Consider the following 27,961-nt stretch of genomic DNA (forward strand, 5'->3'; position numbering starts at 1 on the left):
ACATTCATGTGAAGACAGTCACCATAAACGCGGATCTTGGACCCCGACAAGATGGTGAAGCCGCGCTTACTTTTATGAAAATTGACATAGACCTGCCGGATGTAAAAGAGGAATGCTTAGAACGCTTTGGAAGAATTACCAAGGAAGCAGGTAAAACCAATTTATCACTGTGAACTTGAACGATTCGGACTCTCCTATTTTTTAACCTTTCTACGAACTTTTTTTATTTTTTTTTTTTATTTATTTTTTTTATTTTTTTTTTATTTTTTTTTTTATTTAGTTACTTTTTAAAATAATTAGGTACATTTTTGTATGGCACATGAAATAAAATATATATATAAAATTAAAACAGATCATTGAAGTCCTCCTCACTAGGAGATCCTGTGCTGAGGGGGACTATATATGTTAGAATACGTTTTCAGCAACTAAGATGATGTTTTAAATATATTAGTTAGTTCTTCTTCCGATATTTCCTTAAGCCAAGATTTGATGTCCTTAATGTAGTTATTTTTCGTTTTCCTTTGTTTGATGTTAAGAGGGAGTTTATTATATAATTTAATTGCTAAAAATTCAGAGTTTCTTTGTCCAAAGGTAGAATTACATTTAGGAATATTTAGCATGTCTGTTTGCTTGGCTCTGGTTTTATGATCGTGAGAGGGGTTTACCTCTGGTTTATTTTTTAAGTGATGAACTAGAATATTTTTAGCATAGATTTTTTGTAAACTTGGAACATCAAACAGATTAAAAATATCAGTAGTTGGCGTCCTTACGGGGAGCTTTAATATGGTCTTTATGATCCAATTTTGAGTTTTCTTTAGTAGTTTAATATGGTTTGATGATGCTGAGCCCCATCCTATTATTCCAGTAGAGAGTGGCATAGCGCATAATATACTCTCTTTAGATCTGTAGTTGACAAGATATTTCGTAATTTTTTGAAGAAATAGATGAGTTTTGTTAGCTTTTTTGAGGTTCCTTCGATGTGTGCATCCCAATGAAGTTTGTCGTCAATTACGATCCCAAGATATTTAATTGTTTTAGTTTGGACTATATGCGGGCAAGAACATTGCGGATATTTATTTAGACATTCATGTAATTTGAGTGTATGCTCATTCGTTGGTTGACCTCTGTTGGTTTTAGAGAAAGTTAGATATTTAGTTTTACTCACATTTAATGTAAGGGAGTTTGCTTTTAACCAGTTTAACTTACTTCGCTTATTTACTCTAAGTTTGGGAAATATGTTTAACTGAGTCTTTTTCACCCATGTTATTTTTCAACTTTGTCGACAGATCTTCAGAAGCATTTTGTGGAAAAAGGGATCACTCCTCCCCATCACAACTACTCCTCCTCTCCTAAGTCAAATTTTGCAATAAACGTACGCACCCATGTAAGAGAAAAAACTTTTTCTTGTTCCAAGTGCAACTATTCAAATGCTCAAAATAGAAAGTTAAAGAGGCATATGCAGACCCACGGTGGAAAAAAACCTTTTTCATGTTCCTTGTGCGACTATGCATGTAATCATAAGGGTCATTTAAAGAGCCACATGCTGAATCACAGTGGAAAAAAACTTTTTTCATGTTCCGTGTGCAACTATGCGTGTTGTCGAAAAGGTCAGCTGAAGACACACATGCTGATTCACAGTGGAGAAAAACCTTTTTCATGTTCGGAGTGCAACTATGCAAGTTATCAACAGGGTAACCTGAAGACACACTTGCTGACTCACAGTGGAGAAAAACCTTTTTCATGTTCCGTGTGCAACTATGCGTGTTATCAATAGGGTGAGCTGAAGAGGCACATGCTGATTCACAGTGGAGAAAAACCTTTTTCATGTTCCGTGTGCACCTATGCATGTTATCGAAAGGGTGAGCTGAAGAGGCACATGCTGATTCACAGTGGAGAAAAACCTTTTTCATGTCACCTGTGCAACTATGCGTGTTATCGAAAGGGTGAGCTGAAGAGGCACATGCTGATTCACAGTGGAGAAAAACCTTTTTCATGTTCCTTGTGCACCTATGCATGTTATCGAAAGAGCAACCTAACGAGCCACATGCTGACTCACAGTGGAGAAAAACCTTTTTCATGTCACCTGTGCAACTATGCGTGTTGTCGAAAGGGTCAGCTAAAGAGGCATATGCTGACTCACAGTGGAGAATAACCTTTTTCATGTTCCTTGTGCAACTATGCATGTATTCGAAGGGGTCAACTGATTAGCCACATGCTGACTCACAGTGGAGAAAAACCTTTTTCATGTCACCTGTGTAACTATGCGTGCTATCGAATGGGTCAGCTAAAGAGGCACATGCTAATTCACAGTGGAGAAAAACCTCTTCCATGTTTGGAGTGCGATTATACAAGTTATAACCAGGGTAACCTGAAGGCATACATGCTGACTCACAGTGGAGAAAAACCTTTTTCATGTCCCCTGTGCAACTATGCGTGCTATCGAAAGGGTCAACTAAAGTTCCACGTGCTGACTCACAGTGGAGAAAAACCTTTTTCATGTTCCGTATGCAACTATGCATGTTATCAAAAGGGCCAACTGAAGAGCCATATGCTCTCTCACATCGTAGGAAAACCTCTTTAATATTCCGTGTGCAACTAAACATGTTATCTGAAGCGCAACATGCTATCTCACGGTGGAGAAAACCGTTTTCGAATCTCGTGTCAAACATTTAATTTTATCAAAATGCCAGAGTGCAATTATGCAAGTTATCAACAGTGTTCCTTGAAAAGAAAACTGACTGACAGCTGAGAAAAAACTTTTTCGTTTTCTGGCTGAAGAGACATTTGAAAAAAACGCGTGCGCACTCACAGTTTTTTTTCGTATGCAATTATGCGTTTTTTCCAAAAGACTCTTTGACAAGACACTTTTCTTGTTCCTTGCGTTAACATTCACCTTACAGAATAATTTCTATTATTAGATTTTTTTTTTATTTCCTTTATTTTTTCCCAATTTATACATTTGACATTACAGTTTTATAATAATAAGAAAGGGAACCCACTAAGGTGCAGCCTGTGCGTGGGTAATATTAGTGTAAATATTATATTTTTGTACCTAAAAATAACACTAAGCATATAAAGAAAAACGGTAGGATTATAATTAAAGTTAGTCTAAAAGATTGTGCAAGAGGTGCATATTAAAAATAAATCAATGTAAAAATAAAGATCGTTAGATCATGTAATGAAGTAAAAGAACACAAAAAAAAATAATTAGTATACAGAAACAAAATAGAAAAAGAGAAAAAAGTAAAAATTAAATGAATAATGCTTCAACATTTGCATTGTACAGCCACAACTTTAATTCTTTTTGTTATTACGCTAGTTTATTTGTTACTTGATTTTTTTTTGGTAATAGATTAAAAGTGCGAGGTCCAATAAAGCTACTGTGAGTTTTCATTAGTTTGGTTTGTGGGGTATAAAATACATGATTTCTTCTAAAGTTGATTTTGGGTTCATATTTTTGAAATTGGTTTTGGTTTTTCATGACATATTTCAGGCTTTGAACTAAAAATAGTTTACGGAGATTGAATAGTTGAGATTCCTTGTACAATTGATCAGTCGAAAATGTCCTCTTTTTATTCTATATAACCTTGATAATATGATTTTGTACTATTTGTAGTGGTTTTATAAATGTATCTAGTGCGCCACCCCATGCTAATATACAGTACATAATTGAGGATTGCACTAGAGAAAAAAAAAACATTTTCAATTTGTCAACAATGAGTACTTCCTTAAGTCTATAAAATATGTACGTCAGATATCTTAATTTAGAAACGGTGTTATTAATTTATGGTTGCCAGTTTAAATTTGTGTCAATATATATACCCAAATCTAATCTTAAGGTTATTGGGAGGTTTGTTTTTACTGTTTTTATAAAAAGTTAGGTAAAATGTTTTACTATAGTTTAAGAAAAGTCTATTACAAGTTAGCCATGATAAGACATATGAAATACATTTTGTTGCATTAAAAAAAGTTTCAGGCCAGGATTTTCCATTTACTATTATTGCTGTATCATCAGCGTAAGATACAATTTTATCAGGGATTACAACATTACATAAATCATTAATATATATTAGAAACAGAATTGGGCCAAGCACAGTCCCCTGTGGTACTCCATTTTTTATCACTGTTTCTGTGCTATAAAAGTTCCCTATTTTTGTTTTTTGTAATCTGTCTTTGAGATAGTTTTTTTTTTTTTTTTTACAGTAATACCGCACAAGAGTCCCAACTGCTCCCGTCTGGAGCCAGTGAGACTATGGCATCCCCAATTGGGGTATGTTGTGAGGCTGAGGGTATTGGGGAGGGGAGGGAGATGGGGAAGAGGAAGGTGGGGAAGTACCTGGCTATTCATATCTGGTCACCAAACACGGCTAAAGCCATTTCAAGCAACGTTTCAATTCTGAATGGTGGTCTTACACCAGGGCGATACTGAGAATATCTTCCACTCTGGAACGTGCCGCAAATATACTATATATTATTTTAAATTAATTAATTGTGAAATAACACAAATTAATCAAATAAAATTTATTTGCGCACGCCGGGTTCGAACCCGCGACCTTCGGATCTGTAGTCAAAAGCGTATACCACTAGACCACGCCGGCCGTCAAAGAGAATTTTAGCCGTTAGTGAGAATTTTTTTAAAAACCTATTTGATTAATTTTGTTTATGAGTAGATTGTGATTTACAGTATCAAACGCTTTTCTTAAGTCTAAAAATATAGCTAGACTTTTTTATTTTGATCAACAGATGTGTATAAATTTTTTGTCAGATCGAATATTGCATCTTCAGTGCTTAATTTACTTCTGAAGCCATATTGATTTTCGGACAGAATATTGTTTTGTTCTAGGTATTTCATAACTCTATTTTTGATACATTTTTCAAATATTTTTGAAAGGTTTGAAACTAAGAAGGTAGGTCTGTAATTGTCTAATATGTGCGTGTCACCTGATTTGTGAATTGGTATTACAGTGGAGATTTTAAATTGTTCTGGGAAATTCCCCTCTTTTAGGGATATATTATAAATATGTTGCAAAGGAGTTAAAATATATTGTTTTATTTTTTTTAGTGTATTACCTGATAAATTATCAATTCCTGAAGAATTTGTTGCTTTTAGGCTGTCAATGTGTTTTTTTTTAATTTCATTAGTTGTGATAGGTGTAAAATATTCTAATGAGTTAATTGAATTGTTTGTTGGTACCAAAAGCAGGGATGAGTCAACGGGCGCTGTATTAGCAATCTTACTGGATGATTCAAGTACTTAGTCTACTACATTTGTGAAGAAGTTATTAAAGTTATTTGCAATGTCAGATTTGTCAGTTATAATATTGTTATTTATTTTAATCTCCTTCACCTCAGTTGATGCTATTCTTTTTTTATTCGTTATTTCGTTAATAATATTCCACGTTTTTTTGGTATCATTATTTGCACTATCAATTTGTTCACCATAGTATTTTTTTTACAACTTCTTATTAACCTATTTAGTAAATTTCTATACAGTAAATATTTTGTTTTCATGAAGGACATTGTTCTGGCATTGTTTTTTTGACAGGCTCTTTGATAATTTAGCATCTCTCTGTATAGTTTATCTCTTTGTTTAATGGAGACTATTATTCCTACAGTTATCCAAGGTTAAATTTTTTTTTTTTTTTTATAGTAAATACCTCACAAGAGTCCCAACTGCTCCCGTCTGGAGCCAGTAAGACTATGGCATCCCCAATTGGGGGATGTTGTGAGGCTGAAGATAAGTGGGGAAGGGAAAGAGGAAGGTGGGGAAGTACCTGGCTATTCAGATCTAGTCACTAAACACGGCTAAAGCCATTTGGAGCAACGTTTCAATTCTGAATGGTGGTCTTACACCAGGGCGATACTGGTAGTATCTTCCACTCTGGAACGTGCCGCAAATATACTATATATTATTTTAATTAATTAATTGTGAAATAACACAAATCAATCAAATAAAATTTATTTGCGCACGCCGGGTTCGAACCCGCGACCTTCGGAATGGCAGTCCAATGCGTTACCACTGGACTATGCCGGCCGTCATAGATATAACAATTTTATTTGTACTTTTAGAAATATATTCTTGGAGAGTTTTATAAAACGGTTCTAATGCTGAATGTGGGTTTGATGTTGATAGAATTTGGTCCCAATTTTCCAAAAGAAGTAGATTATTTAATGTGAGGTAATTAATATTATTTTTTTCTACTGTTTCAGAATTTTCTTTTGAATTTGCGGTTAAGATGTTGTGTCCGTAAAATGTTGGGTAATGATCAGTAATGTTTGTTATTAGAGTTGAAGATGTTGTTTTAACGTGTTTGTGTGATTTAATAAATATGTGATCTAGAGTCGTGTAGTTATTCAGATTTTCTCTAGTTGGTGAGTTTATGTAAGACTGATATCCAGCACACGACAAACAATCTAAGTACTCATTTATACAGTTTGTTCTTTTGTTATTTTCATTTATTTTTATATTGATATCACCGGTTAATATTGCAAAGTTGAAGTTATTTCTGTTAGTCATTTTTAAAAGCGAATTAAGTTCGTTAGTGAAGAGAGATTCATTTAGTAAAGGTGATCTATAGATAGCTATTAGCAGATATTTATAATTGTTATGGTTAAATGTTAATTTAATAGAATTTGCTGTTTTAAAATCTAAAATCTCGAAAGCAGTTTTCATGAGACAATTATTCATAAATACAGTGATTCCATCGTGTCCAGTATGTTTGCATTTAGATGAAATGGTTATATATCATGGCAAGTTATACGGGATTACCTCTTTCATCTGTGTCTCTGTTAAAATAATAATACTAGGAGAAAAATCTAGACTTTCGATTAGGACACAGAGTTCATCAAAGTGCTTTCTTAAACTTCGTATGTTCATATTGAGAACTGAAAAATTAACATTATTAAAATGATTATTTATTTCACTTGTGTTTTTACATATAAAGTTTTCATGTAAAAAATTATCATCAGACATTTAGAACAATGATGAAGTATTTATACATGTATTATGGTCACTTGTTTATTTATTCGGAGGGAATGTCTTCCGGCTGCCGTATGTGGATGATTGGGGCTGATTCATCTTTTCTCATCATTATGTTACCATTTTTTGCTCAGATAAACTTGTAGCCTAGTCTTGATGATTTCGCCAGGAATAGGAGGTGTTTATTATTTTGTGACAATTGTTCATTAATGTAAACAATGTTTTTATTATCTTCAGAAAAAATAATATTTTTTGGGTACAAAATACCATATTTTCTTTTCTGGGTTATAATATTGTCCTTATTTTCTTTGTTTTGAAAAGAAACTACTATCCCTGGATTTTTATGTTATGGGTTTCTGTTTTTAATTCTATATGTGTTTGTTATTTTAGGTAATTCAGTTTGGCATTTTATTGTTTCCATTATATTGTGAACTATTTTAGTTAAGTTTTCATTCTCTTTGAAAGGAACTCCTTGTATTTCAATATTATTTTGTTTTTGAAATTGTTCCATTTTGTTCAATTGCATTTTGATTTCCTTATTATCTGATTGTAATTGTTTAATTAAATTATCTTTGATTTTATTTTTTTCTTCGTATTCGTCAATTTTTTTACAACAGAATTCCACAGACTTTTTAAGTTCTCGGAGTTCTTTTCAGAAGTTCTTTTCTTTCAGTTGTTCGTTAAAAGATTTCATTAACTGTTCTGATAAGTCCTCAAATTTTTTTTCATATTATGCCTTTATTAGCATGGAAAAACGAATACAATAGCTTGTTTTATTTTTAGATCATATTTCTAATATTATATACATCATGCCTTTATCAGCATGGAATAAAGGATACATCTCAAGAAAAATCTTGGAAAGTTACTTCATGTTATAACATGGTATATCATCTTATGAAAATATTTGAAAAGATTTTTCATGAATACATTTTGAAAAAAATAAGCAGTTGAAAAGTTTTTTCATGTTTTGACATTTTGAAAAAAAAATAGATGAAAAAATTTTTAATGCTTTAACAGGTGTACATGGGTGGTCTACGTCATACATTATAAGTACGGAAAGAGCAGTACAAAATTTACCTATAAATATATGATAACAATATTCTTCACGTTTTGACAGGTGTGGGAAAGGTAAGCAGCAGTCATCACACACCTATCAAAACATGGTAATATAATAAGGAAATGGAGAAGGCAGTGCATCGTACCTTCTACACATATTTGAATTTTCATACTGAAAACGTATGGCAAAACTACATCATGTTTTCCCAGGTATTGTGGAATGATACATCACATACTTACAAAAACATGGAAAACACACATCACACTTTTGTAAGTGTATGGAAAAATACATCATACACTTAAAAAAAGCGTGGGAAAAACGAAATGACACATATTACATGGTATTTTGTTATGTATAAATATACATGTTGACATATATCAATTATGATGATGGTTAAACAAACCTAGAGTTCAATTTCTATCAAAAATTGTAGTCTCTAATTATTTTCATTTTATAGTGAAATCATGTTCTATGAACATGGAGATTTAAAAATAACCCTTCCTTAAGACAAGGTTATCAAATATGTAAAAGAATAACATAGTTAAATAAACTTAGAGTTCCAACTTCCATCAAAAGTTGATGTCTCTAGTTATTTGTAGTTACAGTAATCTTTAAAAAAATACTACCAAAATTTATGTCAATAATGTGGATTTACTAATGAGATATATATATCTGTGAATCGAATTTGGGAGTGTATAGTGATTTTATATCGGAAAAAAAAAATTATATGGAAAAACTATGTCTCTGTCAGCCTTTTTTCTAAAGGGCCTGGCACCTGTCTGGAAAATGCACTCTTCTACCGAACCTTGTAGTAGTAATTTTGTCCGGGGTCTGTTCTGCGACAGGTTCTTCGATAGTCAACTTCTCTTCGGAAGGAACGAAGGCTGGTTTCAAGCGATCAATAGAGACGCGCTTTGGTTTTCCGTTGATGATTATGACGTATGTCGTTTCGTTACGTTCTTCGACTTTGTAAGGTCCATCGTAAGGGAGTTGAAGCGATTTTCGTACGGAATCAGTTCTCAGAAAAACGTGAGTAGAAGAAGGTAAATCCTTATGTATGAAAAACTTTCCTGTACCGTGATTACTGGCAGGAGTAGGTTTTATATTTTCAAATCTTCTTTGTAGTCGACCGACGTAAGTGTCTGGCTCTTCGCGAGGTGTAGGGGTGAAGAAATCACATGGTAACCTCAGCGTTCTACCATAGGTAAGTTCAGCAGGCGAGCATTTTAAATCATCACGAACTGTTGACCTCAATCCAAGTAGGTAATATAATAGGGAGAGTCTCCAACCAGTTCGGGTCGCCGTTAGCCATAAGTGCCGACTTGAGGGTTCTATGCCACCTTTCTATCATGCCATTAGCTTGAGGGTGGTAGGCGGTTGTCCGCGTATGCTTGATTCCGAATTTCTCCGTGAGTTTCTTGAAAAGACATGACTCAAACTGACGTCTCTGATCTGTAGTTATATATTCGGGGACACCATGCCTCGAAATCCAATGCGTTGTCAGTGCTGTCGCGACTGTGTCTGCTGACATATTCTTTAAGGGGACTGCTTCAGGCCAGCGAGTGAATCTGTCAATCATGGTGAGCAGATATTGATAATCACTACAAGCGGGCAGGGGTCCAACCAAGTCGATGTGGACGTTCCGAAAACGGTCTTCAGGCAGAACATACGTGGCTCTTGGCGCAACTGAATGTCTGGAGATTTTGGCCTTTTGACAATTTATGCAATGTTTGACAAAGAACTTTATATCCTTCGCCATGTTGGGCCAAACAAATCTCAATTTAATACTGCTGACAGTCCCATTAATGCCTGGATGGCAAACATTATGCACATTTTCTATGACCTCTTTTCTCATATTAGATGGTACGAAGGGTCTTACATGACCGGTAGAGATATCACACCACAATGAAGAATTAGTTCCAGGAATCACCATTTGACGTAGGGAGAGGGAGGAGTCTTCAAGTGCCTTAGTAATTTCGTCGTTGTGACTCTGCTCTTGTCCCATTCTCTCATAGTCAATTGCAGTAGGGCTATTTATCTCTTCAATGCGAGAAAGAGTATCTGCAACTGTATTCTGGTGTCCGGAAATATGTTTGATGTTGGTGGTAAATTGAGATATATAATCTAGTTGTCTCTCTTGACGCGGAGAACTTGAGGCACGTTTCTTATCGAAAGCGAAAGTGATGGGCTTGTGGTCCGTGTAAATAGTAAAATTTCGACCTTCTAAGTTGCTCCTAAAATACTTTACTGCCTCGTAAACACTGGTTAATTCACGGTCAAACGTACTGTATTTACGTTGTGCCGGGGTAAATTTTCTTGAAAAAAATCCTAAAGGTTGCCAAGCTGTACCTTTATTTTGTTGTAATGATGCTCCCATAGCCAGGTCGGATGCGTCCACCATAACTGCTAATTCAGCGTTTGGGTCTGGGTGCGCTAACAATGCGGCAGAAGCGAGATGTCGCTTGCATTGGTTAAAATCCTCCGTTAATTCCGGGGTCCAAGTAAGGATACGTTTGTCATTCTTTTTATATCCAGAAATGCAATCAAAAAGTGTTGTTTGGGCGCTGATAGTGTTGGGTAAAAATCTTCTATAATAATTGAGCATTCCCAAAAAACGTCTTAATCCTTTGGCTGTTTTGGGGAGAGGAAAATCAATAATAGTTTTCACTTTCTCTTTAATTGGAGTCATCCCTTCCGGTGAAATGGTATGACCTAGAAAATTAACAGTCGGGAGTCCAAATTGACATTTTTTAATGTTAATTACCAATCCATTATCTGCTAATCTTTTAAATAGAATATCCAAATGTTTTTTATGCTCCTCTTCATTGCTGGAGGCTATAAGGATATCATCAAGATAAACAAAGCAAAAATCCAGATCTCTGGTTACGGCATGCATGAAACGCTGAAAGCTTTGGGCAGCGTTGCATAATCCAAATTGCATAGTCGTAAATTCAAAAAGGCCAAATGGTGTTATAATAGCAGTTTTGGGTATATCTTCTGGTTCCACAGGGATCTGGTGGTATGCCCTCAGCATATCTATTGTTGTGAAGATTTTTGCTTTTGCAAGTTTATGGGAGAAGTCCTGGAGCTGCGGAATGCTGTATTTGTCGGGAGTCGTTTTGGCGTTGAGACGACGATAATCACCGCACGGTCGCCATTCCTCATTAGGCTTCTTCACCATTAGTCCAGTCAGCCTGTGTCGTAGAACATCATTTAGACCAACTAAATAGTATAAAGCTAATTTTTTCCCCATCAACTACTACCATTTAGACAAGTGTTTAGAAAAAAGTCCCCGCCCCTACCCCCCTTGCTTCCCCCCCTGTGCCCCCCCAAACATGAAAAGTGTAAGGGTTTCGTAAATCGCGTCTATCTCAATTACTAAACAACATATCGGATTGGAATTTTTTTTATTCTCTTTGCTGTAACATTTTCTACAAAAAAAGTTCAGTTAACTTTCGACGTAACATTTACCGTTTGTTTGTAATTCGTATGATAAGGTAAAAATTTGTATATTTTTTGGCACATAATTTTATATTTTGTCGCAGAACTTTTCAGGCCGACATTTTATGAAAAAATATTTCCTACAAAAATTGTAGTCCCTGTTATTACCTTTAAAATGATATATTTTAATGTGTACTTTATGGCTAGGAAACGCCAAATATCAACCGTGAAAGTCGGGATGTGACATCAGAGTGTACTGGCCTTGAGGAGGGGGTTTCGAGTTGTTGCATGCAGAGTGACTGATGTCAAGGCCATAAATAGGTCAGTTACGGAAACCCGCCAGACAGAAAGGGTCGCGTCGCGAGAGTCCGTGTTTCGCAGTGATTGTGTTTTATGGTTTGTGTTTTACGGTTTGTGTTTGTTTTTGTGAACCAAAATGGAGGGCGAGTCATGTGTTATTTGCAATGAACCTTTATCTGTAAGTCAAAATGTTACAGTTACTTCTAAGGGGATTAAAACTTTAATCGAATCTAGCCTTCAAAGGAAGGACGGCCTACAGTGTAAATTCGAAACTCTTCCGACAGTCAGTATACACAAAGAATGCCGTAAAGTGTATACCCGTAGTAGTTCAATAAAAGCTTACATAGCGAGCTCCAAAAACGTTGAAGATTTTGAATCAAACAGTGCGCCTATAAAACGTAGGTGTAATTCTCAGAAGTTTAATTTAAAAGTGAATTGCTTATTTTGTGGAATGGATGCGGTGGTAAATATAAAGACTCCAACAGAATATAGGAAACCGGTCCATTTAGTTCATACTTTAACTATAAAACAAACTATATCTAAATATATTGAAAATAGGAATGATGATTGGGGTGATTTGGTTAGGTCCAGGCTAGAAGGAGTTGTAGATCTCGTAGCTGCTGAGGGGCGTTATCATTCCGACTGTTATGCTAGGTTTTCGAAACAACCCACTCAATCATCCAGTACGTACGCAGGTCGTGGTAGACCAGTTGACGATTTATTAAAAGAATCATTCATAAAAGTTTGTGATTTCATTAAGGAAAACGATGATTGCCAGCATAGTATTTCTGACCTTTTGCAATTGATGAAAAGTGTGTCAGGCAGAGACCAGGTTTATGAAATTAACTACTTCAAAACTCTATTACTTAGGCACTTTGGTGAAAGACTTCTTATTACAAACATAAAACATAAATCCTCCATCGTTTGTTTAAGAGATGGGGCGGGCAAGGTTTTGTCTGAAACTTGGTACTCTCAAAAGAAAAGCAATAAAGATGATGAGATTAGGAGAATCGTTTCTACAGCAGCAGCTTTGATAAGACAAGAAATTCAAAATCAAGTGTATGATGACTCGACTTACCCCAGTGTTGAAGATATAAGGTCAGGCGGGAAAGATGTTGTTCCACAACTTCTAGATTTGTTTTTAAACGATCTAACGAAGAGAAGAAGGCAAACTTCAGACGAAAGTATGGACGTAAAACGAAAGAGGACTACCATAAATCACATGATATTAAAACTGTGTAGGCCTAGGTCTTTTCAATCACCTGTCCAGTCTGCTTTTGGATTATACTTATCTAGACGGTATGGCTCTAAACATTTAATAGACATTTGTTCATCTCTGGGATGTTCAACGTCATACTATGAGACAGAAATGTACTTACAATCGCTGTTAAAAGCAGGCGGGCCCCAAATTGAGGAAAGGATTTTTTTCCAATTTGTATTTGACAATATTGATATCAACTTAAGAACTCTTGACGGTAAAGACACATTTCACGCTCTCGGAGGCATACAGTGCGTAACTCCAAAAACAGCTGTGTCGAGTGATGTCCGAGTTCCACGTGTTAAGACATGCCACTTTGAAGGTAAATTCAATGTCCCAGTTTTAATGTATACTAAAAAGGCGAAAAGTGGCTTAAAGTCCTTAACAATAGAAAACATTTCTGAAAATATGCCCACTCAATGCTTAGTCTCAGCTCGTAACATGCTTTGGTTATGTAGTTTTGCTTTTGTGCCAGTTTCACTACCTGGATGGTCTGCATACATGCGAAACTGTTACGATGGTAGACAAAACTTTGAACCATCTTATGTACTGGCTTTGCCTTTTATAAACATAGATCCAGGAAATCCGACTGCTATTTATTCTGCCCTTAGTTACGCTTCTAAAGAGAGCAAGTTAGCTGGCCAGCCGTGTATTGTCACTTTTGTCCAACCACTTTTCCTGAAAGCAGTAGACATTGTTGCAAGTTCTTCTACAGAAAGTGAAATATCTGGAGTAATCGTCAGACTAGGCGGATTCCATATTCTAATGAGTTTCCTTGGTTGCTTAGGAAAGTTTATGGAAGGTAGTGGAATCGAAGAAATGTGGACCTCTGTTTATGGAAAATCAACGATTCCTCACCTTATGTCAGGACATGCTTACGCAAGGTCTTATAGAGCTCACATGATGACCCAGGCAGCTTTGATGTTACTGCTATTCGAGGAATGTTCATCTCTTAAAGAAATGATTACAAACGACTTTAATGATATTCATATCCAAACAATTAACAAACAAACAACTGTTGAAGACGCCATGAGAGAGTGTAAAACAAATGAAATAATGACAAGACTAGAAGAAGTGTATGAAGATTTGGTTAAAACTAGAAGAACTTCAAAACTGTGGCTACGAGAGTTTAAATTGGTGAATTTGGCTCTAGACTTTATTCTGGCAGAGAGAATCGGCGATTGGAATTTGCACATTAATACAGTCAAGCAAATGATACCGTATTTCCATGCTGCTGGACATTTGCTCTGAGCCAAATCCGCACACATATACTTACAACAAATGTTGAGTCTACAATCGAAGATGTCAAATGAAGACTTCGAAAGGTTCGTCAATAAAGGTTTTTTTACAGTTCGGCGTACAGATGGATTTTTTACCGGTATCTGGACGGACATGACCATAGAGCAGACATTAATGCGATCATCAAAATCCATAGGTGGCCTTACTCATGGACGAGGATTAAGCGAGAGGACGCTAACCAAGTTCATTGCTTGCGCTCCTGCATCCCTACAAATTTGTGAGGCTTTCGAGAAGTTCTCTGGCTGCTTGACTCAGTTTAACGAACAGCACACTGAACTTAGATGCAGTAGAAGAGAAAGGGACTTGCAAGATATTAATAAATTTCTCGGGTGGCTGCGTATCCATAATCCTTTCCGACAGAGCAACGATTTAATTTCATTATCCTCTGGTCTAGTAGTGACAAGTTCGGGTGTAAACTGCGATGAAGCGTATGATGTAGGAATGAAATGCTTGAAAGACATCGAAGGAAATAATTTTGCAGATGTTAAATTGAAAAGAAAAAATAAAGTTAAAACTATAGGCTCCGTAGTAAGTGGTATAAATGTGAGATCTGAAGAAGTGCCAATTAATCCTGATCAGCTGTTTAATAGGGTTATATGTATATGTTCCTTGAGACAAATAATCTCAAACAATACTTCAACTATGAACTTAGCCCATACCCTTTGTCTTTATTTGAAAACAATAAAATGATAAGAAAGGGAACTAAATCAAGTCTTATGAAAATATTTGAAAAGTGGACAGTTAGCAACGAAGTTTTTAAAAATATATGTAGTAGATGGAGGGTATCTTTTGCACAGTGTTATTTGGCCTGACAAAGTAACATATAGCAGCATCATAGAGAAGTATGTTGATACTGTAATGAAACGGTATGGGAAAGATTGTCATGTTGTGTTCGATGGGTATCCTGACTATCCCACCACAAAAGGGGTCGAACATATGCGGAGAAGTAAAAAAACATCTCTAGAAATGAAATTCAACGTTAATATGGAATGCTCTGTGAATCAAAATGAATTTTTGGCAAATCCAAAAAACAAAAGCCAGCTTATTGAACAGCTCTCTCAGAAGCTTAATGAAGCAAACATTCCAACCATTGTGGCGGAGGAAGATGCAGATACTAAAGTGGTCGGAAGAGCAATAGATGTCTCCCAGATTCAGAGTGGGAGGCCTGTAGTTGTTGTCGGACAGGATACTGATCTTTTCGTTCTATTGTTAGGGCTACCACAGTGTCAAAATGTGCAACTATTCTTTCACAAACCCTCTGGCACACCATCAACGTATGACATCAGCAAGATTCGTGAAGAGATTGGTGATATGAAGGATGTGGTATTATTTTTGCATGCTATCACAGGATGTGATACCACATCTTATTTATTCGGCAAAGGCAAAATTAACGCGTACAAATTGCTAAGTTCATCAAATGATCTCCGCACAAAAGTTTTACAGTTTTATGAAAAACAGGCAGACAAAAATATTCTCAAAGAGGTAGGAGAGGCTTTTGTCTTGAAACTATATGGAGCACAAGGTCTGCAAGTCTGAATGACAGTAGATATTCAATGTACCTTAAAGCTGTTGCAAAAATGTCATTAAAATCCAAATTTAAAATGGCGTCCCTCCCTCCAACATCTGATGCTGCTGAACAACACGCCTATCGAACATACTATCAGATTCAAAAATGGATTGGAGATAAGGAAATCAGCGCTACGGACTGGGGATGGATTTTAACAGACAACATGCTGTACCCAGTGCACTCAAAAAAACCACCGGCACCTGAAGAAGTTATAAACTTAGTTTCCTGCAACTGCAAAAAGGCTTGCAAAAATAATTGTAGCTGCTTTAAAGCATCACTTGATTGCACAGAAATGTGCGGGAGCTGTGGTGGATCATGCAGCAATGTAACTTTGGTTGAAGTCGAGGAAAATGAAGAACCTCTCATGGAAGTTTAGGATATGATCAAATTAAAATACCGCAATTATTTTGTTCTAAAATAACATCTTTAAAAAATATTACATGCATTTTCAAACCAAAAACTATTTAAAATACCTATTTTCGCTGTATACAAGGACTTATTATTATATGAAACAAATTTAAAAAGTGGGGAATTTAGGTTTCACCGAGACTCGATTAGTTTTATTTATGGAAAATGCAATAGTGTACCTTGAAGATAAAAAACACTATCACTATAAAACAATATCTGCATTGCAACGCCGCGCCGGCCGGCCCCACCTCGACCGAACCCGCCATGATAATCTCGCTGGATCTCCAACAAAGTAAGTACTATTTTATATCATTTTAAAGATAATAATAGGGGCTACAACTTTTGTAGGAAATATTTTTTCATAAAATGTCGGCCTGAAAAGTTCTGTGACAAAATGTAAAATTATGTGCCAAAAATATACAAATTTTTACCTTATCATACGAATTACAAACAAACGGTAAAAGTTACGACGAAAGTTAACTGAACTTTTTTTGTAGAAAACGTTACAGAAAAGAGAATAAAAAAAATTGCAATCCGATATGTTGTTTAGTAATTGAGATAGACGCGATTTACGAAACCCTTACACTTTTCATGTTTGGGGGGGCACAGGGGGGGAGGCAAGAGGGGTAGGGGCGGGGACAATTGCTAAACACTTTTCTAGATGATAGTAGTCGATGGGGAAAAAATTAGCTTTATACTATTTAGTTACATATAAAAACACAGGCTGACTGGACTACATGTGTAAAGGGCTCGCCCAGTTACTCTTGGACGGCCTGCAAATGCCTTGCTCCATAAGGTAATTAAATTCTTTTTTGGCTGCTTCCAACAGTTTTGGTGCGAGTCTGCGAGCTCGTTCGGTTACAGGTGGACCCTTGGTCTCTATGCAGTGCGTCACTGTATGTTTTTTGCTATTTAGAGCTTGCATATTCGGTCGCGTCAGGCTTGGATATTTACTTAAAATCTCTCTGTATTTTTGTGATGAGGAAATACTGGAGATACCGGATGAGGGTCCATTGGATGTTGCGCCTCGAATCCGTAAGCCTGTAGACTGGTCTGTAAGTGTACCCTTTTTTAGGTTGACCGACAAGTTAAAATGATGGAGAAAATCAGCACCAAGTATGGCTCTATTCACGTCAGCCACTATGAAACGCCATTTCATTGTCCTCCGTAGGCCGAACTTAAGTTCAATCGTCCTTGTGCCGTAGGTTCGGATGGAATTCCCATTAGCTCCGTATAAAGTTGTGGGGCATTTGTCGGAAGTTATGTAATTCTTCGCTATTTTCGAAGTCTTCGGGATCACAGAAATATCTGCACCTGTGTCTACTAAAAACTTTTGGCTTGTTTCTTGGTCATAAATAAAGGAAGAGACGACGAGTCTGAGTAGGAATTTCGCATGTCTCTACTGTGGAATTCCTCCGTCGTTTCCCGACCTCTTCGAGCGGAAGGTGCACGGTTGTTGGCATCGGTAGGCATTTTCACCAAACTTGGCATGTAATCTGCAGTACCCATTCGGTGCTCTGTTGGGCGATCTACCGCGCGACCTGGAACGTGGTCTTCTAGCAGGATTCTGATGATTACTCTGTCGACGTGGGCTCTGGCTTCTGTGCTCGCTATAGGTAGATGGGCGGTCACGATTATGGACCTGCGACATCTTAAAAAGCTTTATCTCTCGGGTAAGAGCTGCGACCTGTTCTTTAATGTCTTGCATTGATGTATCATTACATTCGGATCTTGAAGTTCCGGGTTTGGTGTCGTGGTCAACCGCGCCACATTCGGTTGTCTGATACACATCAACTATCTTATCGGCAGCTAGTGCTAGTTGGTTTAGGTTATTGTCCGGAAGTGCTGAAAGTATAGCTTGTACTTGCTGCGGAAGACGTTGGAGCCATAGTGTTTTTACGATAGCGCTCTCCGCTAGTGTTGGTCCAGCTAACTCGAGCATGTGTCGTAGAAGTCATGTTGGTTTGCGGTCTTCTAATTGCAATCCCGTCAATAATCGTGTTAAACGCTTCTCTTCGGAGTCTTGAAGTCTGTCTATAAGCGATGTCTTGAGTAGGCAATATATGTCCGTCACTGGCGGGTTTATCACTATGTCGCTAACGCATTGTAATGTTTCAGCGTACAAGGCGGCGACTATGATGTTGTATTTAGTAAAATCTTCCTTGATGCGGGAGTTAGTAAACTGGGCCTCTGCCTGAGCGAACCATAACGCAATATTAGTTCTCCAACAGGCTGGTAACCTCACAGAAACGTGATGGATGGATGTTTCCGAAGAACAGCTCTCGTTGTTTGATTCCATGTTTGGTGTTGGATTTCCCTTGCGCAATATTTCTTCTGTTCTTTTAGCTATGTCGCTTGGTTCAATGGAGGGTGTCTCTCCGGTAGATGTCATTTATAAGTGCAGACAATTCAGGCGAGACAAAAATATGGAATACCCGACAGTGAAATAAACTCCTTTGTGATAAAAAGTTAAAATTGAAATTCTCAATTTTTAAATTAAAAATAAAAATCGTTAAAATTGTTAAAAAAGATTTTAAAATTGTTGAAATTTTTCTAAAATTTTATTGTTAAAATTTATTAAAATTTTGTTGTATAGATAAACTCGTTTTAGATGATATTAAATAGTTTTAGATGATAAGAAAGAAACTTTAAAAATTGTTAAAATATTTCAGAACATGTGCGATTTGTAACATTATTGTATTGTTCTGACCTCAAGAAAAAAATATAGCATCATTGTCGTTAAAAATATCTCGAACCAATTTTATCCGGCGACGATTCTCAGATGAATTCTGGATGCTGGTCTCCCTGATGTACCCTGATGACGGGTTCAGGATTCACGTTCCCTGGTGATGAACTCGGGATGACTCGTTCCCTGGTGATGATCACCTACAGTCATCGTTGTGACAGTCCGTTCTCATTGCTGTCCAGGATTCTGTCTCGGCACGTTTCTCCCTCCCGCCAGCAAAACTAGTTCTTTTAGTCGGGGTCACCAGTTTTAGAGTTTTAAGAATTTGCTAGAACATCTCCGCTTACCTTCATCGGAGATATTCTAGTTCTCTAAATAATCAGTCACGGAACTTAGCTTGTGAATCATAACACTGATTGATTGGTAGAGTTATATTTTATTAAAGTTGAGATAATACAAAGATTCTATCCGCGACAATAATTTGCGTAATTTACAATTAATAGCTTGCTGGTGGGAGGAGCGCTCGAGACAGAATAACGTCAAAGTTCCTTCCACTCGCGAGCTCAGTTATGTCGTCCGCGCATCTCTCTGCGCAGGCAAGTGTTGTCAGACCCTAGGTGACACTTCACTAAAAAACAATAATAATCGCGGTGCCTACACCGCTATAGGCTAGAGTCTATTGTTTGAAGCGCCGAACACAATGTGTTAATGAAGCAATTCAGTTATGTACAATAAATAATGTATATTTCTTAATATTCTCATGTAAAAGCCCCGAAAAAGGGCGTTAATAAATATTGGTAGTAGAAGCATTAGGTAGGCACATAGAACTTTTAAAAACCTATTTTGTATATAACGATTAATGGTTGTACGGAAGCAAATTTAGTAGGTCCCCTCGTGCCCGTTACATATAACCAAGTTTGACTGTAGTTTGATAATTTTTTATATTTTTGTCACTAGTCGGACACTTGCGACCTTTTGGTACCGGAGCTGGAGTTGGAATCTGGTTCCCGTTCCTTGTGCGGACGTTTCACCACTGTAGAGGGAATGCTGCGGGCCATGCAGGAACAACTAGCCGGGCTGGCGGGGGATTCTAACACTGCCGAGGATACGCAGCGCATGGACAGGTGGGTCATTTTGCTATGCACTCTAATTTTATTGACCGTAACCGGTTTCAGCTCGTTGAAGCCATCTTCAGACTGGTACTAATTATTCTTAGTCTACGGTTTATATACATAACATATGGGGGAAGGGCAGCGTGGTGGTCTATAAGGGGGTGGAGATCCCTGAGGCGTATGTGTGGTAAAACCATGTTTCATGTTCTCCATAAAACGGTTAAACACCAATATATTATGGAGAAGATTACAAATTAAAAAGTTTACACAGGCAGTTTTACTATTTTGTGACATGTGTTAAAAGATAGTTACTGAATTGTCTGTAGGTGACATTGAAAATGTCGATGACTAATGCAGAATCGTTAAGCAGTTGAGTCGCTCTGTTTATTGGCGCGTTCTGACAGGCAGAAGTCCTCGCTTTCGGAGCATATAAGAGTGCATGGGATCTCCCTCGAGTATAATTGTTAGGGACATAAAAGTTAACCTCTTGCAACATAGGCGGATTGTGTATTGTACCAGAGATTAACTTCAAAAAGTGTTTGCCTAAAAATATTTTTCTGCTTCTAATGTATTGAAATCGAGCATTCCTGTTAAGAACAAGGATGGATACAGGAATGGATAAAATGATAATAATAATAATACTTGGATGACTTGTATAGTGCCGTTTTTGTGCAAAAACACCTCAAGGGCTGTATGTGTTTGGATAGTATGTATATTCATATATTATATTATTAGTAGGTATGATCGTGTGAGGAATGTGGAGAACCGCAAAGAGTGCCCGGCTGATGTAAGCGTAATGAGTAAGATTAAGAAAGGAACGCTTAGATGGTTTGGGTATGTAGAGCGAGTGAGCGAAGAAAGGAGTGTAAGGAGGATATTTGATGCAAATGCGGATGGTAGCAGAAGTCGGGGACGCCCGAGGAAGACATGGAACGATCAAGTGAATCAGATACTCGGGCCATTTCAAGAGTCAGAATAATAGAATAGTATGTATGTGACCATGTATGAATGTGAATGAGGCAAGGAGTGTGTGCCAATACTGAATTGGATGCATTCGTACACATATATAAATAAACACATGTATACATACATACACACATACACATTCATCCATGATTATGTTTGGTGTTATAATGTTTTGTATAAAATGGATATCTTGTTTTTTGATGCAGGCTGTGATCAGTTTTTTGCGAATGTTTGTGTATGTATTTCCCATTAGTAGTAGTTTCAGAGTGGTGGGCATACAATTAAAAAGTTTTGTAGCGTAATACTGGAAGTGTCTTTGTCCGTGTGTGGTGTATGTTATCGGTATGTTCAGGGTATTGTTTGTTGATGACCTTGTTTTAATTGTTGTTTGAGGTGGCATTGGAATGTTTAGTTTCTGTTGGAAGAAATTTAGTAGTGCAGATTTGGCATAAAGTTGTCTTATTGACATGACGTCTAATGTTTTGAAAATTTCGCTTGAATTTGTGTAGAATGGTACTTGCAGGATGATTTTAATTATTGCCTTTTGTATTGGGTCGATTGCAGTGTAGCACTTCCCCAAGCCAGTATTATTCCATATGAGACAATCGATTGACAGAGTGCGAAATATATAGATCTAAGTATTGCTTAATTTAAATATATTCACTTCAATATTTTTCACTTCAATATGAATTAATTTATTTTTTAAACTTCCGATTTTATTATCCGGGTTAAATCTTCCCCATAAGAAAAACTCAACCCTTCCACACACTTTTCCACAAATGATCGTCTAGTCCAAGGCTGCCCAACCTTTTTAGCAGTTGGGCGAAATTGACGATTTTGAATCACTGGCGGGCCACTGAATACCTGACGGTTCCTATTTCCATGGGGGGGGGGGGGTTGTTAGAGAATTTCTATAAAACATAATTCCCCACAAAAAAAAATCTAAATAAGTGCTCCCCACAAAATATTTGAAATCCGTGGGGGGGGGTTGTTACGGAACTTCGCAGAGAAAAAATTTCGCACACCCGAACATCACATCTTCGAATTCCATGGGGGGGGGGGGGGGTGGCTACAGGATTCCATTTCGACGCAAAAAATATTATGTCGAAAACCGGTGTATTTTTGTTTCAAAAGTAAGTTCAACAGGTTAGATTTTTAATTTTTTCGTCGCTGATTCTCGTTCTGAGTAGCCTAATGACCGCCCGCAAGCTGCATTGTTTGTTTTACCGCGGGCCCGCGACACTTTTTCAAATTGGCGGATTGGCGGGTTTTTTGAAAATGTTTCACGCGGGCCACTTATAATTCGTTCGCGGGCCTGGGGTTGGGCAGCCTTGGTCTAGTCAATCAACATTATGTAAGTGTATTATGTAAGCAAAATAAATACAAAACAATACAAGAACAACACGTCAACTCACCAGATATCAAATGGGAAAATAATTCACCGACTCCAGATATTTTCATATCAGAGGGTTCGGCTCGGTAGAACTCCTAACAGGGCCTATAAATCCTACTGATCAATTATTAATATTTTAATTGATTGTCAAATCATTATTATATTTATGATGTATGGGATTTTTTATTTTATTGTTTTTTGAAGGGATACATGTTTACATTGGAGTAGGAATGGTCATTATATAAACTAAATACATATTTTAATTTCTAAGTTATTATGAAAATTACAATGGATATTACAAAAGCGGAACAACATACCCTAATTAGGGATGCAATAGTCTCACTGGCTCCAGAGCAATTGGGACACTTGCACACTGTATTCAAATAATTTTTTTTAAATCTGGCAGTGACTGATCTGAAGCGTAAATAAATATCAAGTATTTAATAAGTTTTGTGTTATTTTCTGATTGCAGTTTCGTTGACAGGATGCGTAAAGTCATAGATGGCGCTATTCCTGTCACGCTAATTCTGGACGATCCGGCCGGGAATTCATACGTCCAAACCCTTACCGATGACGGAACTCTTGACGATGGTGTGTAAATTATTACATTATATAATATGTGATTCAAGTATTTTGCTTATTTTATGGTGATGATGCCTTTGCTGATTTCTGGCAGTACCGAAAATCTACAGTCTCTCGTGTCTAGGATAAATTGACTCCAAATGTGATGTAGCTCACACTTCCACACGTCGAAATGAATCACGTGATACGCTCTCTGTCTCATCTGTACGGTGCTGCTGAAACGAGATGGGGTGCACATCACGTGACCCGCTAGGCTGTGCCTATATTTGTGTACGTGTTTATTGCTATATGCTTGTGAATCGCTTGTGTACGTGCTGATTCTCTTTTGTCTCAGTCTCTAAAGTCCACCTTGTTGTTTTAACAGGTCAAATGTGCGAAATTTCATCAATCTATAATATGGTTATGGGCATTAGCGGTGCTTCCCAAATTTGAGAAGCTATCGCTTAAGGGCCTTAGTGGTGCTACCCAAATTTGGGTAGTCATCGCTTAAGGACCTTATACAGGGTTTTCCAATAAGAGGTGTTATTTTGAATAGCCCGCTATTTCGGTAGATGTTACTTTTGAAGCTGTCATTTTTGGACATTTGACAAGTAGAAACTACGCCATTAATAAAAATAGAACGATACTCGCTTCAACAACGCATTGAAATTATTAAAATTCACTTGAGTGAATCAAATGCAAATCATCTTCAGTGATGAGGCCCATTTCCACCTCGGTAGCTTCGTCAACAAGCAAAATTGTTGCACCTGGGGCTCGGAAAACCCAAGAGTTATTGTTAAAAAGCCTCTTATCCTCAACGTGTGACTGTTTGGTGCTGTTTATGGTCCGGCGGAGTCATTGGACCTTACTTTTTCAAAAATGAGGCTTGAGCAACAGTTATGGTGAATGGATTGCGCTATCGAGAGATGATTAATGATTTATGGCCGGAATTGGATGGTATTGATCTGGACAACGTTTACTTTCAACAAGACGGAGCTACGTCCCACACAAGCAACGAAACCATTGTTCTTTTACGATTGAATATCAAAATAACACCTCTTATTGGAAAACCCTGTAGTTTCACCCAAATTTGAAAAGCTATCGCTTAAGGGCCTTAGTGATACTACCCAAATTTGGGTAGCTATCGCTCCGAGGGGTTACATAATAATTATGACATTTTTTTGAAAATCGTTCGATTTGTTGCTAAGATATAATTTATTTTACAGGTCTCAAAATCACCAAGTACGAGAGAAGTTACGAGCAGAATGAAGAACTGGGACTCAACGATATGAACACCGACAATTACAATCGCTGTTAGTCTTCGAGTTCTTGGCAGTTCAGTGATGGACGGCATTTACATTCATAGCTAAACTATTCGAGGGTAAACAAAAAGTTCGGGCTTGTTTCTGAAATAAGTCGAATATTTTTTTACGCTATTTAGTTAGACAGTTAACCCTTCATTCCTCGAAAGGACATTACTAGCCACAAACATTATATACAATTATAGCCTCTCAAGGACAGATCTGACCGGGCGTCGATACATTATAAAAGAATTTTTATCTTTTTTTCTATAATGCGTAGATATGTGATATGTTCGTCATTGGAAAGATAAATAATTATTCTATACAGTTTGTATCAAATATTTGTACAATTATTACATGGATAAAATTTAAAAAAAATTGTTAACGAATTACGAATTTAGGCATTTTTTTATTGAAAGTTAAAAAATTATTTATATTTTTTTATTGTATAAAAGTATAAAAAGTGAAAGGATAGTTTTATTACTTATTGCCTACACAAAAGGAATATGTTTTATAAATATCGAATTCTTTCAAAATTATGGACGTTGCGAGTAATAATGTCCTGGTAAGTTTTTTTGTTAACATTTTCATGTTTGATATTAAAAATTTATTGTTTAGAAAGATGAATGTTTTTTTAAATGCAAATATTTCAAAGGTAATTTAATCTAGTTTCTAAAATAGTATTTCTTTTAAGGACAACTTGAAAAATAAGTAATATGTAGCACATTTTAGATACCTCGGGAGCAATCCGAAATTCCAAGAAAATTCACCATGTCTTTGGGACTTGTTGGTAAAAATATTTAAAAATCTGAAGGGTTAAATGCGTTATAATTTTCACTCATTTTTGCATCTCTACGCAACTTGTCTATTTATCAGTTCGGTTAAAAACTAATAATCAGACTGTGCGCAGAAAATATCTTCACTTACTTAAGTGAACTTTTCTTTTGTGCGCAGGGTTTTGATATAATGTCCCATGATGTTTTACGATTCTGCGTTAGTTTGAAAAGTAAAAATTATGCGCACTAAAACTATTTTCAAAAATTATTTCTGAATTTTAAATGATATTTGGTTAATTTATATAGCGCCGTTTTTGTGAAAAATCACCTCAAGGCGCTGCAGTACAAATATTTAAAGTTACGTTACTATGAGTATTTATAGAAATCTGGAAAATATATAGAGTTTTCCAATAAGAGGTGTTATTTTGAATAGCCTGCTATTTCGGTAGATGTTACTTTTGAAGCTGTCATTTTTTGACATTTGACAAGCAGAAACTACGCCATTAATACAAAATGGAACAATACACGCTTCAACAACGCATTGAAATTATTAAAATTCACTTGGGTGAATCAAATGCAAATCATCTTGAGTGATGAGGCCCATTTCCACCTCGGTGGCTTCGTCAACAAGCAAAATGGTCGCATCTGGGGCTCGGAAAACCCAAGAGTTATTGTTGAAAAGCCTCTCTATCCTCAACGTGTGATTGTTTGGTGCGGTTTATGGTCCGGCGGAGTCATTGGACCTTAATTTTTCGACAATGAGGCTGGAGCAACAGTTACGGTGAATGGATTGCGCTATCGAGAGATGATTAATGATTTTTTATGGCCGGAATTGGATGGTATTGATCTGGACAACGTTTACTTTCAACAAGACGGCGCTACGTGACACACAAGCAACGAAACCATTGATCTTTTACGATTGAATATCAAAATAACACCTCTTATTGGAAAACCCTGTATTATTAATTTAAAAAACTTTACAAATATGGTGCGTGCACACTGTTAAACTGACATTAAATGTTTTAAATATTAAATAATTGTTTTTATATTTTCAAAATGGTTTTCTTGTTTATTTTTCCTAATTTTTTTTAACCACCTTCATATACACTTGTAATACACTTTAATCTATTTATATTTTGGGAAAAGTTGACAGCAAATCTTACAATTAATAAACATTCAGACTGTCCAGAAACTCGTAGTACAAACGGAAAACAGGTCAATCTGCATCATATAAAGAACCGGAAAAATTAATTTTTCGATCTGAGCATTCAAATTAATATTTATTTTTATTCATTTTATACAATTTTTTCTTCAACTAAAGGGTTGAAAAAATCTTTCAGAGCCGAGTATACACATTGATTCCCTTTTTAAAAGACAATAAGGGGCCGTTCAAGTATTACGTAAGCAGATTTATTACAATTATTTACCCCCTCTCCCCCCTTGTCACCAAAGGAAAGCAAAGCTCTTACCCCCCCCCCCCCCTCCCATGCTTACGTAAAAATTGGTACCTATATGCATTTTTCTGTTAATGTATTCTGATTTTTATTGATTCATAAGCAGCACTTATAAAATAGACTTAGGATAAAGGACTTTAATGCACATAATATTCATTTAAACACACTTTATTGACATTTGGGAATCCCCGAATATGTATTCGGTTTTCAAACGTAGACAATGTGTGGGTTGCCAATGTGTAAAAAAAAAACTACTGCTGAGCAGTGCTGACGTAATCACTATCTCGACCCCCCACCCCCCATGTCATCAAAAATAAGCAAAGCAAAGACCCCCCTGCCCCCCTATAGTTCTTACATAATACTTGAACGCCTCCTAAACAGCTGATGTTAATCCCTAGAGATCAATTTTTTTCAAATTTGACCTAAAGAGCAACTCGAAAACGAAAGCTCAACTAAAACAAATTTATACAACAAAATCAACTCCAAATGTGATGTAAATTCATCTCCCGCTTTTACTTTGAGTTTCTGAACACCGTGTATAATAATAAAAAATAGATTTTTGCCCGTTGCAAGCAACTAATGGGTAAAAATGTGGTGCGTGGTATAATGTTTGAATGTGGATGAAGCTAGGAGTGTGGGACTACAAATTTTAAAAGAAGAAATGAATATTTGGAGAAAAAAGGTGCCAAAGAGCTTACTGATCAATTTTTCACCGAGCCATTCGGGTTGTGTAGGTCGAGACGCGTAGTTTGATACCCATATCGTATGTACGGTTTTTGTCACCGACACTTTGTAATAATAAAAATAGTTAATTATGCCAACTGAAAACTTTCCACTGCAGAAAGTAAGTGACAAAATTGTTAAAATATAAGTGGTTTATTTTATTACAAGATTTCACTTAACACAAGAAAATGGATTTAGTTTTAAACAGCTATATCTTCGAAAATAATATATATTTGAATGTTTTTTTTTTTTACATAGCTTACCACACCCCAAATATAAAATGATTGTCTGAAATTGAAGGCTACTTTTGTAATAGGACTACAAATCGGCATAAGTAGGTACAAGTGCGAAATACTAGGGAACAGGTATTTGGAATAAGTATTTATTATTGTACTAGTTGTTCCAAGTATCAAGACGAGCTTGTACGACTCACCTCTGAGGTCTACTAGAACTAGAGGTGAAGCGTATATACTAGAACAGATGTTTGGAATAGATAATATTTCAAAGATACTTTCGTAATAATAAATTGGATGATTTGTTTAGCGCTGTTTTTGTGCCAAATCACCTCAAGGGCGCTGTACAAATATATAATACATTTCTACAATGATCTATGTTATTACTAACTATATATGGATATAATATACAGTACCATACTTACCTGGTAGGTCACTTGAGATTAA

The 27,961-nt window shown here is 36.4% G+C and overlaps 1 protein-coding gene across 1 annotated transcript in view; it reads left to right on the forward strand.

Annotated features, from left to right (window-relative positions):
* The window catches only part of Zpr1 (zinc finger protein Zpr1), a 127,439-nt gene extending 101,329 nt beyond the window's left edge, over positions 1 to 26,110 (forward strand). The window contains exons 8-10 of the mRNA XM_089641593.1: positions 19,953 to 20,119; positions 22,939 to 23,057; positions 24,254 to 26,110. Coding sequence (XP_089497719.1) covers positions 19,953 to 20,119; positions 22,939 to 23,057; positions 24,254 to 24,345 — 378 coding nt within the window. The 3' untranslated portion in view covers positions 24,346 to 26,110. The remainder of the gene's footprint in view (positions 1 to 19,952; positions 20,120 to 22,938; positions 23,058 to 24,253) is intronic.
* The last annotated feature ends 1,851 nt before the right edge of the window (positions 26,111 to 27,961 follow it).

This window comes from Hesperophylax consimilis, chromosome 17 (assembly GCF_061612785.1).
Source record: "Hesperophylax consimilis isolate HC1 chromosome 17, BYU_Hcon_1.0, whole genome shotgun sequence".
NCBI classification, from domain to species: Eukaryota; Metazoa; Arthropoda; class Insecta; order Trichoptera; family Limnephilidae; genus Hesperophylax; species Hesperophylax consimilis.